Source organism: Miscanthus floridulus, chromosome 13, assembly GCF_019320115.1.
Source record: "Miscanthus floridulus cultivar M001 chromosome 13, ASM1932011v1, whole genome shotgun sequence".
NCBI classification, from domain to species: domain Eukaryota; kingdom Viridiplantae; phylum Streptophyta; class Magnoliopsida; order Poales; family Poaceae; genus Miscanthus; species Miscanthus floridulus.
This window is the reverse complement of record NC_089592.1, coordinates 7,961,462-7,977,848: the sequence shown is the minus strand read 5'-3', so window position 1 is coordinate 7,977,848 and position 16,387 is coordinate 7,961,462. Positions and strand designations below refer to the sequence as shown.

The window sequence follows — 16,387 nt, the reverse complement described above, 5'->3', positions numbered from 1 at the left end:
GTATTTCTCCATGCTCACTAACTGATGAAGGATGCTGTAATGAGCTTCTTGCACCGTTCGGTTTGCCACATTGGTGCGCACTTTTCGGCCTGTGCACCCCATCCCTGAGGTTTTGCCTTCGTGGTGATGGATAGGCAGCCCAATCACCCTCCCATCTCTTATGTACCTCATACACCAGTTCATGGCCTCCTCCGTTGTGTATGCCTCGATAATAGAGCCCTCCGGGTAAGCGCGGTTATGGACGTATCTGTTGAGGGTGGACATGAACCGCTCGTATGTCCACATCTGGTGTAGGTACATGGGGCCTAGTTGATGGATCTGATCGACCATATGCATCATTAGGTGTGGCATAATATCAAAGTAAGATGGTGGAAAGCACATCTCGAGCTGGCAAAGGGTCTCCGCGATGAACTCCATCAGGGCAGGCAGCTCAGCCTTATCAATGACCTTCTGGGTGATGCGATTAAAGAAGTATGACATCCGTGTGATGACCATCTTCACGTACTCTAGACGGATAGCCCTAATTGCAATTGGTAGGAACACCGTCAGCATGACGTGGCAGTCGTGTGAGTTGTAGCCGGTCATTATGAGGTCTTTCATGGAGACCAGGCTCTTGATGTTGGAAGAGAAACCGGTCGGCACCTTGATACCCCTAAGCAACTTAAGAAAAGCCGTCCTCTCGTCTTGCGTTAGGTTGTAGGCCGCACCCGGGATATCGACTTTACCGTTCTGAGGTGGTCCCGGGTGAAGGTCCGGCCTGATGCCCAGATTGACAAGATCTGTCCGTGACTTGATACCATCCTTTGTCTTGCCCTTGATGTCCAGCAGGACACCGATCATGCTTTCCAAGACATTTTTCTCCAGGTGCATGTAGTCGATGGCATGGGGTGTATTCAGTGTTTTCCAATACGACAGGTACTTGAAGAAAATTGACTTCTTCTTGAAAGGAACGGCGGCGGGGACTTCCTCCGTCTGGTCCTGCTTTCGCTTCCTTGTCTGCTTGGTCCCCTCTTCAGGCGGCTTCTTCTTCTTTCCAAACTCCACCTGATCCATGTCCTTGACCATCTCATACACCTTTGTCCCCCAACTAGTCTGCGTCGGTTGATCACGCTGTGGCTCGTCCTGATTGTCAAAGTATTTGTTCATAATACTTCTTCTATACCTGTGATTTTTGGCGAGGAACCATCTGTGCCTCATGTACACCATCTTATTGGATCCCTTAAGGTAAGTGTAGCAGGTCCCGTCGATGCAAATTACGCAGCCGGTCTTCCCTTTGATCTGCCCCGATAGTGAGAAGAGACTGGGGTAATCGGTGATGGTGACAAAGATGATTGCTTTTAGTGTGAACTTCTCCTTGCGGGATGCATCCACCATCTAGACCCCAACATCAAATAGTATCTTCATTTCCTCCATGAACGGCTCCAGGAACACATCTATATCGTTGCCGGGCTGCTTCGGTCCGGAGATAAGCATGGTCAGCATAAGGTACCTACGCTTCTGACATAGATGGGGAGGTAGGTTGTACATGGTGAGCACGATGGGCCAAGTGATGTGCGAGCTACTAAGCTCACCGAACGGGTTCATCCCGTCGGTACTCAGCGTGAACCTAACATGCCTGGGCTCCTTGCCAAACTCCAGGTAGGCCTCGTCGAAATCCTTCCACTGCTTGCCATCGGATGGGTGCCGTAGCTTGCCATCGTCTTTTAGGAGGTCAGCTGATGCATGCCAGGACATGAGCTTGGCATCGTCCGGGTTCCCGAATATTGCACGCAGGCGATCGGTAACGGGTAGGTACCACACCGACAGTGCTGGACTTTTCCTATGTGTGTAACCCTCTTCTTCATCGTCCTGCTGAGCCGAGATCTATTTGGCCGCACTGCTCTTCTTTGCCCCCTTCTTGTTCTTCTTTCGACCACCCCGCAAGCCTCCCTCGTCTTCTGCATCCACGCGACAACCAGCATTTTTCTTGTACCGACTAAAGCCGCAGTGCGGACAACTCGTCAAATTCTCATACTCATTGCCCTGATACAGGATGAAGTGGTTAGGGCATGCATCAAACTTTCTAAGCTTCATCGCCACTGGCCGGATCAGCTTCTTGGCCCGATAAGTATTGGCGAGCACCTTGTTAGCCGTTGGGTACATGGTGGCAAGGTAGCTTAACAACTCATTGAATCTAGTGTCAGACCAACCATGACGAGCCTTCAACATCAACATATGGAGGTTAAAATGGAGCGCCGTACACTCCTTCAGACAATCACCACCGTCCTTATAGAGAGGATCAACTGCCACCTGCTTCAACTCTCTGAAATTCTCCAACCACTTTGGGCAACCCAACACAACGTCGTCTTCATCGAAGTGTTTGATTAGATCTTCAACAAGCTGCACATCCTCGGGTTGGCTCATAGTATCCTGACCATCCCCACCGTCGCCGGCTTCATCCGCCATGTCTTGCATTAGATCATCCACCATGATGTAGTCACGACAACTGTTGTCACTGTCGGCTGGCGCAGCTGCTGCTGAAGATGATGAGGAGCCCGGTGCTCCTAAAGGATCTTTATTCACCGGTGGTGCTGTCGTTGTCGGCGTCGAAGAGCTCACTCTAGATGCACCGCCACTCGCACCAACTCTTTCGCTGTGAAATGTCCAGACTGTGTAGCCCTCGACGAAACCATACATGATCAAATGAGTTTGCACCTCGCTGTCTCGGTGGGCTTTCAGGTTCTTGCAACGAGAACATGGACATATGGTTGTCATCCGCTTCAGTCTCTCACGGTGAGCTTTACCAGCAGCAATAAACTTCCTTAATTCAAAGAGGTACTGCGGATCATTCACTCTATCGATCCGGTACATCCATTCTGACCTATCCATCATATCTGCGAACATTATCCGTCACAATCAACAAATAAAGAAGAATTAGGAGAAATTGATGATTTTTACGTCCAAAATCATGAAAAAGAGAGGAAATAACGATGTGAAAGATGAAGCATGCATCTATGATGAATCTAAGGTTAAAGAAATACATGACATCATTTTTTCCATTAAAATTGATCTAGATTTAGATCTAGATCTAGAGAGAACTCTAGGTGATGGAAATAGAGAGAGAGGACGGATGGAGAGAGGGGGAGCCTTTATGAACCTCTTATGATGTCCTCCCTCAAATCCAAGCCCTTCAACTCAAATCAAAAGTTTCTTCAAATTTTAGGGCAAAGCCTCCCCCCATGAGTTTGAGAGAGAGGAAGACCCGTGGAGAAGATGAAGGGGCGGCGGTGATTATTTGTACAGGCTTTACCGCGGCGGGCAAGATAAAGCGCCCGCCTCGGTAAATGAACTCTTTACCACGGTGGGCAGTTTTAAGAGCCCGCTACGGTAAATCGTATTAACCGCGGCGGGCGATTCATACCGCCCGCCGCGGTAAATAACGATTTCCTGCGGCGGGCAAATAAGGTGGCCCGCCGCGGTAAACCATTTTCCCACAGCGGGCGCCTCGGTGGCCGGTCACCGGTTAACCGTGGTGGGCAAAAGAGGTGCCCGCCATGGAGCCCATTTTGGCCACGCTGCGCAAATTGATTCCTGTAGTAGTGTCTAGAGAGGTTCCAGAGAGGTAGATTCCTGATCGGAAGCGTCCGGTCAGTGCTGACTGGACGCTGGTTAGGATCCGGTTACTGACGGGACGCTGAACAGCGAAGTGACCGGACTCTGGGTGCCATCGTCCGGTCAACATCAGTAAGGTTCCGGAGAGCATTTTTCATGACTGGACATGTTTGGTCAGTGCTAACCGGACGCAGGTCAGAGTCCGGTCAGAACTTAATGGCTCTTTCTGACATAGTGGAGGGGATAACTGACCGGTGTGTCCGGTCATCCTGACCGGAGCATCCGGTCACCCCGCAAAGTGATGACTCAGCCTTTAAACGTTATGTTTTGAATGAGGGGGTATAAATACTTACTCCACTCGTCCAAAGGAGGTCTCTTGCCCATTTGTTCAGCTAAGAAACACTCTTGAGAGTGCAAAGGAGAGCAAGAGCCTAGTGAGGTGATTGAGATTTGAGAATCAAAGATTAAGGCCTCATTAGTGCAAGGAGAGTAGCAAGTGTGCATCCATCCTTCTCATTAGGCTTGTCGTGGTCAAGTGAGAGTTTGTGCTTGTTACTCTTGGTGATCGCCATCACCTAGATGGCTTGGTGGTGATCGGGAGTTTGGTGATCATCCGATGGAGCTTGTGGATGACCCAACTCAAGTTGTGAGCGGTTGTGGGTGATTCACCGTGACGGAGTGTCGAAGAATCAGCCCATAGAGAGTACTTGATCCTTGCGCGAATCAAGGGGGAGCTACACCCTTGCGTGGGTGCTCCAATGAGGACTAGTGGGGAGTGGCGACTCTCCAATACCTTGGCAAAATATCGCCGCATTCCTTCTCCTCTCTTTACTTTAAGCATTTACATTTGAGCAATCCATTTCTTATCTTTACATTCTTAGAATTTCCATGCAAGAGTAGGATTGGAACATAGGGTGCAAAACTTTTATGCGATAGAACAATAGGAACACATTCTAGGCATAAGGGGTGAAGTGGGCTAAGTGTAGAGTTTAATTATTGCAAAGAATTTTAGAATTAGCCCAATTCACCCCCCTCTTGGGTATCTTGATCCTTTCAATTGGTATCAAAGCCTCGTGCTTGCTAAATTAGGTTTAACTGCCTAGAGAAAGATGTCCCACGGGGATGGACCTCCTCCTATCTTTGAGGGAGAGGATTTTACTTATTGGAAAATCCGCATGGAGGCTTATTTAGAAGCCTTAGATGTTGGAATACTTAGAGCTGCCTCACAAGGCTTCCCAAAACCTAAGGATCCCGCTAACCTTCAAGGCGATGAAGTAAATTACGAAAAATGGAATGCAAAGGATAGAAACACCATCTTTAGAGGCCTTTGCAAAGATGTGTTTAACCGTGTGCAAAACCACAAGGACGCCCATGCACTATGGTCGGACATTTGTGCGCTCCATGAGGGAACAAAGAGTGAGCGTGAGGAATACTATCATCTTGTTATGAAAAAGCTTAATTCATTTGAGATGCTTCCAAAAGAAAGTGCTAATGAAATGTACTCACGCTTGAATGTTCTTGTAGAGGAAGTTAATGGGCTTGGACTCACATAAATGCAACCATCCAATGTTGTAAGAAAGATCTTGAGTGTCCTCCCCATTGACAAATATGGACATATTGTGACCATGCTTCATCAAGGTGATCTTTCCACCGCTACACCAACACAAATATTGGGAAAGATCAATGCACATGAAATGTATATGCACATCACACCACAAGATGGCTCTTCCTTCACCAAGAAGAAAGACTTGGCATTCAAGGCTAGCCAAGAGAACAAGGGCAAAGCAAGAGTTGAACATGAGAGCTCAAGTGATGATGAAATTGATGATGCAAGTCTTGCTCTCATGGTGAGAAGAACCACCAAGATGCTTAAGAAGCTCAATAAGAATGGAGTCAAGTTTGATGGCAAGAAGAAGAAGTTCTTCACTAGCAATAGATGGAAGCCAATCTCCTAGATGGATTGCTATAATTGTGGAGAACTTGGTCATCAAGCTCATCAATGCCCAAGCCCAAGAAAGACAAGTTGTCAGATACCGGAAAAAGGGGTACCCTAAGCAAAGACCAAAAAGCTGCTTAGATCCTAAAAAAACATGACCAATCGAGCGAACAAAAGGCCTCTGCCGAAATCTCCGACTCGCCCGAGGCACCCTCGCCGAGGCCCCTCGCCGAGGCCCCCTCATCGAAATCCCCTCGCTCAAGGCCTCAGCAGGAGGGCCGATTCTCCGATTCGCCCGAGGTCGGCTCGACATCGGCCCGTGACCACCGCTCTGACCAAACGTCACATCCAATCAGAGCACTCAACCGCTCCCGCAACGTCACCCACGACGGCGCAGGACAGCAGAAAGGCTGACAGGACGGGAGACAAGACCGAGCAGGGGCTACCCGCCACTGTGTTTTCCCACTGTACTGCCTAACTCCTACACCAAAAGGACAACACAACGTGGAGAGTTAGGGCTGGGTTCCTGTAACCTTGGAATCAGCGGACCGATCGCTCCACCACGCCCGAGACCCCCGATAGGTCTCGGATGAACTGACCAAGTTCCGCCTCGCCCGAGACCCCCGGCAGGGCCTCGGGCGAACTGGCCGTGCTCCGCCTCGCTCGAGGCCGGGCTTGTCCAGCAACCTCGTCGACTCCGCCTCAAAAAGTCGCTCTGGCAGGCTGTCGCATCCAATTAATGTGCCCGGCTGCACCCACTACGTAAGCCACGATCGGCAGTGCGCCACGACAGGAGCGACGGGACCACGGTCAAATCACCTTTTTACCATCTCTTTCTGACAATGCAGGGTACCATACCCTGTAAATGCACGTCCCGCACTATTCTGCCCGAATCAAAGGTCGCCGAGACCCCCCGCATTTGCACTTGGGTCACTTCTCAAGCCTCGGCATGGCCGACTTCGGCACGGCGGGCCTCGTCACGACGGGCCTCGGCACGGCCAACTACAACAGCCGGCCTCTGCTACCCACAAGTCAACGAATCCACAAGGGCGCAGCACGTTACTCTTGGAGACCATGCCGACTAGACATCTACGGGAACTCCCACGACGCCACGCTGCTCCAAGGAGTAGTATACGTCATCAAACAGTAGCTTTCTCATGTACTTCTGGCTCCCTCCTTGCGGCTATAAAAGGAGGTAGCCGATACCATTTTTAGGGGAGAGACGACCATGCGGGCAACGCGCCTCACTCTATAACCTACATTTCTCTCTGCAGAGACCTTGGACGAACTCCCTCTCTCGTCTAGCTTGTAACCCCCTACTACGAGCACCCCGGTGCAAGGAATACAAGAACACTCTCAGACTGGACGTAGGGCAGCCATTGCCTGAACCAGTATAGACCTTGTGTCTCTTTGCATCACCATCCGGAATAGGGAGCACGCAGCACAAATTCACTCGTCGGTTGAGGACCCCCGGTTCCAAAACACCGACAGTTGGCGCGCCAGGTAGGGGCCTCTGCGTGTCAGCTCAGTCGTCCCAGTAGATTCCGGATGGCAAATCCCATGCAACCGCTGCGTCTCGGGACGATCGTCTGGTTCGGAAACCTAGAGTTCATGTCTCTAGGACATGAGTGCGACATGGTGCTCCTCTCACCTAGGGCGCCGTCGACCGACGACGACGTCACGCACCGGCAGCCCACACGCGAACGGCGTCTGGGCCGCCACCCCGATCAACCTTGACAAACACCGCGTGGACAGGACCGCTCTGGCACCGTGCGAGTGCAGAACAATGATCTGCGCTCCACCGGTATCTGCCGGTACAGGTTCCCAGCACAGGGACCTGTCCGGCTTAAGCCTCGACAGGGGAAATGCACCGATGGCGCGCAGTGACGCCCCACCATTAGGCGCTATCCCGCCTCCGCCAGAGGAGCCGACTCCCGCGGGATGGAGCCCGGCGACGGCACCGGCCCTGTGCTTGTTCGGGCTGACCAACGCCGCCGCCTCCTACGCCACTGCTCTCATCTCCATTTATCGACGTCATGTCCTTGACCCCATTGCCACAACTCCAATACACACCTACTCTGACTCCTCGGAAGAGGACGAGGCGTGGGTCGGGGCGGATCTCTCCGCGCTTCGCGACCCCGAGGCGATGCGCCACTTCATGATCACGAGCGACTACTGCTTCGGCTACTCCGACTCCGACGATGAGGATGCTCACGACCCAACTCGTGAGTGTTTCCATGTCGGGCTCGGGATGCCAAGCATGGGCAACAAAGGTGGAGGGGCAGCCAACGCAACACCACCACGCGTTGGGTCCCCGCCAGCGCCGGCGGGTGTCCCCACCCCCGAGCAACATCGACGCATAGACCTTGAACAGCTCCGCGAGCTTTAGGCCAAGGTCGAGCAAGACCGACTCCTCCTGCAGCAGCTTCGAACCACCCTCGAGCAAGAGCAGCGGGGACGCGGTGATGGCAGAATGGCCCGGCGAAGGGCTCACGACGTCAACCGCCGCATCATCAATGATGAAGGGGGCGAGCAACCCCCTGTCTTCAATCGCGCTAGCCAGAACGTCGCTGCGGCGGCCTTACTGGTCTGAGCAATGCCCGAGCCCTCTACTGCGGAGGGACGACGGGTCCACGGTGAACTCCAAGGCCTTCTTGAGACTGCCGCGGTGCAGCAGGCCGAAAGCTCCACGTCTCATCGACGTGAGGACGTCTCGAGACAGCCTTCGGTGCGCGATCGCCTCAGGACCCCCTCGGTTCACGACCGCCTTAGGGCCCCCTCGGTGCACGACCGCATCGAGGACCGACGCGAGGCGCAAGATGACCACCACGTGGACAACAGGCGACGGTGCCACGACCGCAATGGGGCAGCCCGGGGCTACCAAGTACACCGGGGCGGTCGCTACGATAGCGGGGAGGATCGTAGTCCTTCTCCCAGGCCTCCTAGCCCAGAGTCTTCAGCAAGGCTATTCGCGGCGCTCGCTTCCCGGCCCGGTTTAGACAACCAGCCAATCTCTCAAAGTACAGCGGCGAGACCAACCCCGAGCTGTGGCTAGCTGACTACCGCCTGGCTTGTCAGCTAGGCGGCGTGGACGATGACCTGCTCATCATCCGCAATCTCCCCCTGTTCTTGTCAGACTCGGCGTGAGCCTGGCTTGAACACCTTCCTCCCATGCAAATCCACGACTGGCGTGACTTGGTAAAGGTCTTCGTCGGGAACTTCCAGGGCACCTATGCGCGCCCCGGGAACTCCTGGGACCTCAAGAGTTGTCGCCAGAGGCCAGACGAGTCTCTCCGAGACTTCATCCGACGTTTCTCCAAACAGTGCACCGAGTTGCCTAGCGTCGGCGACTCGGAAATTATCCAGGCGTTCCTCTCCGGCACCATCTGCCGAGACCTGGTTCGGGAACTAGGACGGAGTGTACCAACCATAGCATCCGCACTCCTCGACATCGCCACCAGCTTCGCCTCTGTCGAAGAGGCCATCGGAGCCATCTTCCCCAACAACGACCCCAAGGGGAAGCGGCGGGACGAGACCCCTGGGGCCTCGACGTCCCGTCTCCCCCAGAAGAAGAAGAAGGGACGCCAGGGGAAGCAAGAGGTCCTCGAGGCCAGACTCGTCGCGGCCGCGGATCGCAAGAATCCCCGAGGCCCAGGACTCTTCGACAACATGCTCAAAAGGCCCTGCCCGTACCACCAGGGCCCGGTAAAGCACACCCTTGAGGAGTGCACCATGCTCCGGCGCTACTACACCAAGCTCGGGCTCCCCAACGACGACGCCAAAAAGAGGGGCCCGGGCGACGGAGACAATGACAAGGATGACGGATTCCCTGAGGTACACAACGCCTTCATGATCTTTGGTGGGCCCTCGACGTGCCTCACGACACGACAGCGAAAGAGGGAACGCCGAGAAGTCTTCTCGGTTAAGGTGGCCACTCCCTGGTACCTCGACTGGTCCCGGGAGGCAATCACCTTCGACCGAGACGATCACCCCGACCATGTCCTGAACCCTGGCCAGTACCCGCTCGTCGTTGACCCAATCATCGGGAACACACGACTCACCAAGGTGTTGATGGACGGAGGCAGCGGCCTCAACATCCTGTACGCCAACACCCTGGAGCTCCTAGGGCTCGATCGTTCACAACTCCGAGGCGACGCCGCGCCCTTCCATGGCATCATGCTAGGGATGCGCGCGTGGCCCCTCGGACGCATAGACCTTCCCGTCTGCTTCGGTACTCCCTCCAACTACCACAAAGAGACCCTCACCTTCGAGGTGGTGGGGTTCAAGGGGACTTATCACGCCATTCTGGGGCGCCCATGCTACGCCAAGTTCATGGCGGTCCCGAACTACACGTACCTCAAGCTCAAAATGCCGGGCCCCAATGGCGTCGTCACCATTGACTCCACGTACGAACATGCATACGACTGCGACGTCGAGTGCATCGAGTACGCCGAGGCCATCGTGGAGTCCGAGGCCCTCATCGTCAACCTCGATCAGCTCAGCGGCGAAGCGCCTGACTCGAAGCGACGTGCCGGGACGTTCGAGCCCGCAGAGGCCGTCAAGTCCGTCCCGGTCGACCCCGCGTGTTCAAATAACCGAATGCTGAGGGTCAGCGCGACCCTCGGCAGCAAATAGGAGGCTGTGCTCATCGGCTTTCTTCGCGCGAACGCCGACATATTCGCGTGGAGTCCCTCGGACATGCCGGGCATTCCAAGGGAGGTCGCCGAGCACGCCCTCGACATTCGGGCCGACTCCAGACCGGTGAAGGAGCGCCTACGCCGATTCGACGAGGAGAAGCGCAGGGCCATCGGTGAAGAGGTACAGAAGCTTTTGGCGGCCGGATTCATCAAGGAAGTATCCCATCCAGAATGGTTAGGTAATCCTGTATTAGTCAAGAAGAAAAGTGGGAAATGGAGAATGTGCGTAGATTACACCAGTCTGAACAAGGCATGTCTGAAAGTTCTGTTCCCACTACCTTGAATCGATCAAATCGTCGACTCCACTGCGGGATGCGAGACCCTATCCTTCCTTGATGCGTATTCCGGTTACCATCAAATCAAGATGAAGGAGTCCGACCAGCTCGCGACTTCATTCATCACCCCATTTGGCCTATACTGCTATACGACTATGCTGTTCGGCCTCAGGAACACGGGGGCCACGTACCAGCGATGCATGACCCAAGTCTTTGGCGAGCACATCGGGCGAACCGTCGAGGCCTACGTGGACGACATCGTTGTCAAATCCAAATGGGCCAGTGACCTCGTCAGAGACCTGGAGGTAGCCTTCAAATGCCTTAGGGAGAAGGGCATCAATCTCAACCCAGAGAAGTGCGTCTTCGGGGTCCCCCGAGGCATGCTCCTGGGATTCATAGTCTCAGAGCGCGGCATCGAGGCTAACCCAGAGAAGGTCTCTGCCGTGACCAGCATGGGGCCGATCCAAGACCTCAAGGGGGTGCTGAGGGTTATGGGGTGCCTGGCGGCCCTGAGCCGCTTCATCTCACGCCTCGGCGAAAAAGGCTTACCTCTGTACCACCTCTTGAGAAAATCTGAGCGCTTCTCTTGGACCTCCGAGGCCGAGGAAGCGCTCACCAAACTCAAGGCGCTACTGTCGAACCCCCCCATTCTGGTACCACCGACCGAGAATGAGGCCCTCTTGCTCTACGTCGCCGCAACGACCCAAGTGGTCAGCGCGGCCGTAGTGGTCGAAAGGCAGGAAGAGGGACACGCCTTACCTATCCAACGACCTGTCTACTTCATCAGCGAGGTGCTTTCCGAGACCAAGACGTGCTACCCCCACATCCAGAAGCTAATCTACGCCATAATCCTTGCTCGACGCAAGCTGCGTCACTACTTCGAGTCCCACCCGGTGACCGTGGTGTCATCTTTCCCCCTGGGGGAGATAATCCATAACCGGGAGGCCTCGGGTAGGATTGCCAAGTGGGCCATAGAACTCATGGGGGAAGCCCTGTCTTTCGCACCCCGAAAGGCCATCAAGTCTCAGGTCTTGGCCGATTTCATGGCAGAATGGACCGATACCCAACTACCACCTACTCAAGTCCAGGCGGAGTACTGGACCATGTACTTCGACGGGTCTCTGATGAAGACCGGGGCAGGCATGGGTTTGCTCTTCATCTCGCCCCTCGGAGTGCATATGCGCTACATAATTCGACTGTACTTCCCCGCCTCCAACAATGTGGCCGAATACGAGGCCCTCGTCAACGGCTTGCAGATCGCCATTGAACTTGGGGTACGACGTCTCGACGTTCGCGGCGATTCACAGCTCGTCATCAACCAAGTGATGAAAGAATCAAACTGCCACGACCTCAAGATGGAGGCATACTGCACGATGGTACGCCGCCTAGAGGACAAGTTCGATGGCCTCGAACTCAATCATGTCGCACGAAAGCTCAGTGAGGCCGCGGACGAACTGGCAAAGATACCGTCGGCACGGACCCCGGTCCCCCCGAACGTCTTCGCCAGAGACCTCCACAAGCCATCCGTCGACTATGTCTCGGTGGCGGAAGAGGGCTCATTGGTCGAGCCCACCACAGGGCCCGAGGCTCCCCCTGCCACCGAGACCCCGCGAGCCGAGCCCGAGGCCTTGGTGAGTAACGCAGAGCCTCCCGAGGCCGACGAAGGAATGGACTGGCGAGCCCCTTTTCTTGATCGCCTTGTTCGAGGAGACCTTCCTGCGGACAGAACTGAGGCCCGACGGCTCGTGCGACGAGCCAAGACCTACGTCCTCTGCAACGGCGAGTTGTATAGGCGTAGCCCATCTGGTATTCTCCAACGGTGCATCACCACCGAGGCTGGCCAATCCCTACTCTGGGACTTGCATGCGGGAGCCTGCGAGCACCACACAGCGCCCCGGGCGCTCGTGGGAAACACCTTCCGCCAAGGTTTCTACTGGCCAACAGCGGTGGCTGATGCCACAAAGCTAGTACGCTCCTGCGAGGGATGCCAATACTACGCTCGACAGACGCACCTCCCGGCCCAAGCCCTCCAAACCATCCCTATCACATGGCCTTTCGCCGTGTGGGGGCTGGACATGGTTGGGCCTCTGCAAAAGGCACCCGGGGGCTATACCCATCTGCTGGTAGCCATCAACAAATTCTCCAAATGGATCGAGGCTCGTCCAATCACCCAAATTAAATCCGAACAGGCAGTGCTGTTCTTCACAGATACCATCCACAGGTTCGGAATTCCAAATACCATCATCACCGACAATGGGACGCAATTCATCGGCCACAAATTTCTGATGTTCTACGACGACAACCACATCCATGTGGTCTGGTCGGCCGTAGGACACCCCAGGACAAACAACCAAGTAGAACGTGCTAACGGCATGATCCTACAAGGCCTCAAGCCAAGAATCTACAACCGGTTGAAGAAGTTCGGCAAGAAATGGCTTGCCGAGCTCTCGTCGGTTGTTTGGAGCCTGAGGAATACACCGAGTCGAGCCACAGGGTTCACATCGTTCTTCTTGGTCTATGGGGCCGAGGCCATCCTCCCCACCGACTTAGAATATGGCTCCCCAAGACTACAGGCCTATAACGAGCAGAGCGACCGCACTGCCCGCGAGGACGCCCTCGACCAACTGGAGGAAGCCCGAGACGTCGCGATATTACACTCGGCCAGATACCAGCAAGCCCTACGATGCTACCAAGCCTGGCACATTCGGAGCTGAGACCTGAAGGTGGGCGACCTGGTGCTGAGGCTGAGGCAGAGCAGTAAGGGGCGCCACAAGCTAACCCCGCCATGGGAAGGGCCATACATCGTCGCCCAAGTACTGAAGCCCGGGACCTACAAGCTAGCGAACGAGAAAGGCGAAGTCTTCACCAACGCTTGGAACATAGAACAGCTATGCCGTTTCTACCCTTAAATTCCCGAGCATTGTTTACTTTGTTTCTCGAAATTCAATAAAGAAGCGTTCTTTATTTGTTATAATTTCTCGAGGAACCCCCTTATAAATAAGTCGATTGTATAAAACCTACATATCTCAAAGGCAAAAGGTCGGCCGAGCCGCGAGTACGGCCTACGCCTCTGGGCTATGGCAGCTCCCTCACCACCTGTTCGCCCAAGGGATAGCTTAGGCTCCGAAGAGGCTCCTTACAAAGAGCTTGTCTATCGATAGGGGCTCGACATCACAATAGCGCGATGAGGAAGACTCGGCTCTGCCTCTGCAAAGCCGAGCCTCCCTCGGGGGCTATAAGGGGGAACCCCCTAAGTCCCTAAACACTGTTTCTTAATTGTCTTTCGAAAAAATTTCTACGCCAAACTCTCTCGTGCTCCGACGGGACCACCGCAAAAAACCTAAGGACCAAAAGCTTGCCCGAGGCCAGAGGGCCGGCCGAGTCGTGAGAATGGCCTACACCTCCGGGCTACGGCAGCTCCCTCACCACCCCTCGCCAAAGGATGGCTTAGGCTCTGAGGAATTTCTTTGTGGGTTCCCAAGAACGAGACAGAGGGCACAGGCTCGGAAATAGAACAGAAAACGGTTAAAAAGCGCACATACGCAAGTACTTTAAAGGCCTCGACGGCCACAAAATGTCACGATATAATGATTACACCGATCTGGTTACATGGCCCCTTTTTGGCCCAGGTCAAAGCTCAGGGATCGGCGGCTGGCGCGGGAGGACCCACCTCTTCCTCAAAAAGGCTGGCCAGCGCTTTGCCAGGCGCCTCCGCCGCCTCCATCAGCTTCGCGACCTCCGCGTCGGCCTCCTCGTCATCTTCTAGCAAGACGTAGCCATCGCTGACAGCCTCGAGGTTGATGGCGTAGTGCGAGGAGACGACGATCAGGGCGCGCTTGACTCCCATAGGCAACGCCCCCCTGAGCCTCTCGTGCACGCGGCCGCTCAACGCAATCAGGCAGCTCCCAAGGGAGCTGGCTGATTGGACCCCCTCGACCTCCAGGGCCTTGCAGGCGGTACGGACAGTGCTGCGCAGCGCCTCGTGCTCCCGGACCTCAACGTCCAGCGCCGCTTGTGCTGCGACGGAGGCTTCAGCCGCCTGGGAGGACTCTTTCTCCAGATCTATGTCGCGACGAGGGGTCAGGAGTCAAGCACGAACAAGAACGAATGGAACGAGGAGCACGGCCCAGCGGAACTTACCCTCGGCCTTGCTCTTCCAAGCTAAGGCCTCGACCCGAGAAGCCTCGGTCGCCTTGGTAGCCTCTGCCAAGGCAACTTTCGTTAGCTGATGCTCGCTCTGCTTCGCACCCAGCTGTCCGGCGATGGCCTTGGCGGAGGCCGTTGCTTCCTAGGCCCAAGACTTGGCAGAATCCCTCTCCTCCTCCAGCTCCTTGATCCTCACCGCCAAAGGGGCGGACTGCTCCTTGGCCGTAGCCACCTTGGCCTGAAGGTCAGCACAGCGAAGGCGGAGGTCCTCCACCTCCGCGCCCCGCACCGACAGACGGTCATTGGCCTCGGCAAGCAGGTCCTTCTGCCGCCGGAGCTGCTCCCAGATATCCCTCTCCCTCCACAGGAAAACCAATTTCCCAAGGGACCGGGCCTCGAGCTCCTAAAAAATAAAAAAAACGTACGTCAAACATCGCGAGGGGGGCTCGGAGAGAAAACAACACGGCACGAAAAAGGAAAGAACGTACCTGGGTGACACCGGGCAGGCCCTCTTCCATAACGGTCATCGCTGTCTTTAGCGACCACACCGCCAGTTGGCGGTACTGCTCGAGGGTGTCCCATCACCCCCCCTCCGCAACGTCTTCGAGAGCAAACACCGGCTCCCCCTCAGGGTTAGCCCGGTCCTGCCAGAAAACACGCGGGAAGTCCCACCCGCGGCGCTCGGGTCGGACCTAGGCAAGAGCCGAGCCCCCCTCGGCGGGAGTTGGGGCTGGTTGCTCCGCGGTGCTAGCCACGTTGGCATCCACCGGCTCCTTCCCCTGGGAAGAATCGTCAGACGAGATCGTCCGAACCAAGGGCGGCGCTAAAACTTGCCCCGTCTCCACCATCTCGGCCTCGGCGGACCCAGGGGCTCCGGCCTCGGTCATCTCGACCTCGGTGGCCTCGGCAGGGGTGGACGCCTCGGCCTCATTCGCCCTGAGACCCATGACATCGCGGGGCATGGGCTCCTCCTCCACTCGCTCCGTGGCCCCCTCGGCGCTCTTTTCCTGGGCGGCCGGCTCCTCCGGGACGGCCCCGCCCGACGCCGCGCCACGTTGCGCGACAGCCTGCGCCTCCGCTGCCTAATGGGCAGTGGAGCTGGCGCTCACCTTGAGCGCCTTATGAGGCGCCAAGGCAGGTTCCTCCACCTGACGCTTCTGACTGAAAGCAAAGACACCCCCAAAAGCCATCATGCAACCAGGGGACAAGGAGAAATGCTACGGACTTTACCAAAAAAGACACTTACCGCGAATAGGGGTGCAGCCGCTTCGGCACCGCTAGCCTCCTCTGCAATGGCGGCGGTGGCGGCAGCAGCGCGGCCTCTGCATCCACCGGTGCCAGCTGGCCTCCGCCGGGCGACATCTCCTCGACCCTTCGCGGAGACGACCGGATCGCCCCCACCGTCGCTTGCTCCACCTCCGCCGTCGAGCCCATCAGGCTGACAGCACGCTCCTCCGACACCCGTGCCTCGGGCGTGTCGGCCTCGGCCCCGGGAAGGGCCGTCACCGGCCCTAAGACACCTCCTCCTCCCGGGAGCATCGGGCTCCTTGCCGGCGCCCTAGGCACCATCTCCCTGATGTCGGGAAGGTGTTCCAAGCAAGCCGTCCCCACCTCGCGCCCGCCGCCGTTGCTCGAGGAGTCTGACACCGACAACGAGGGAGACGCCTCCAACGGGAGACCGTCGAGCTTCTGCTGCCGGCGACGTGCATCCAGCTTTTCGCGCTCAAGGATTTTCCTTGTGC

At 55.9% G+C, this 16,387-nt stretch overlaps 1 protein-coding gene across 1 annotated transcript; it reads left to right on the top strand.

Moving 5' to 3' along the window:
- Positions 1-10,654: 10,654 nt before the first annotated feature.
- On the top strand, positions 10,655-13,213 carry LOC136499376 (uncharacterized). Its single transcript, XM_066495056.1, has 2 exons — positions 10,655-12,425; positions 12,708-13,213. Exons 1-2 carry the CDS (start codon positions 10,655-10,657, stop codon positions 13,211-13,213), a joined length of 2,277 nt encoding a protein of 758 aa, XP_066351153.1.
- Positions 13,214-16,387: the final 3,174 nt, after the last annotated feature.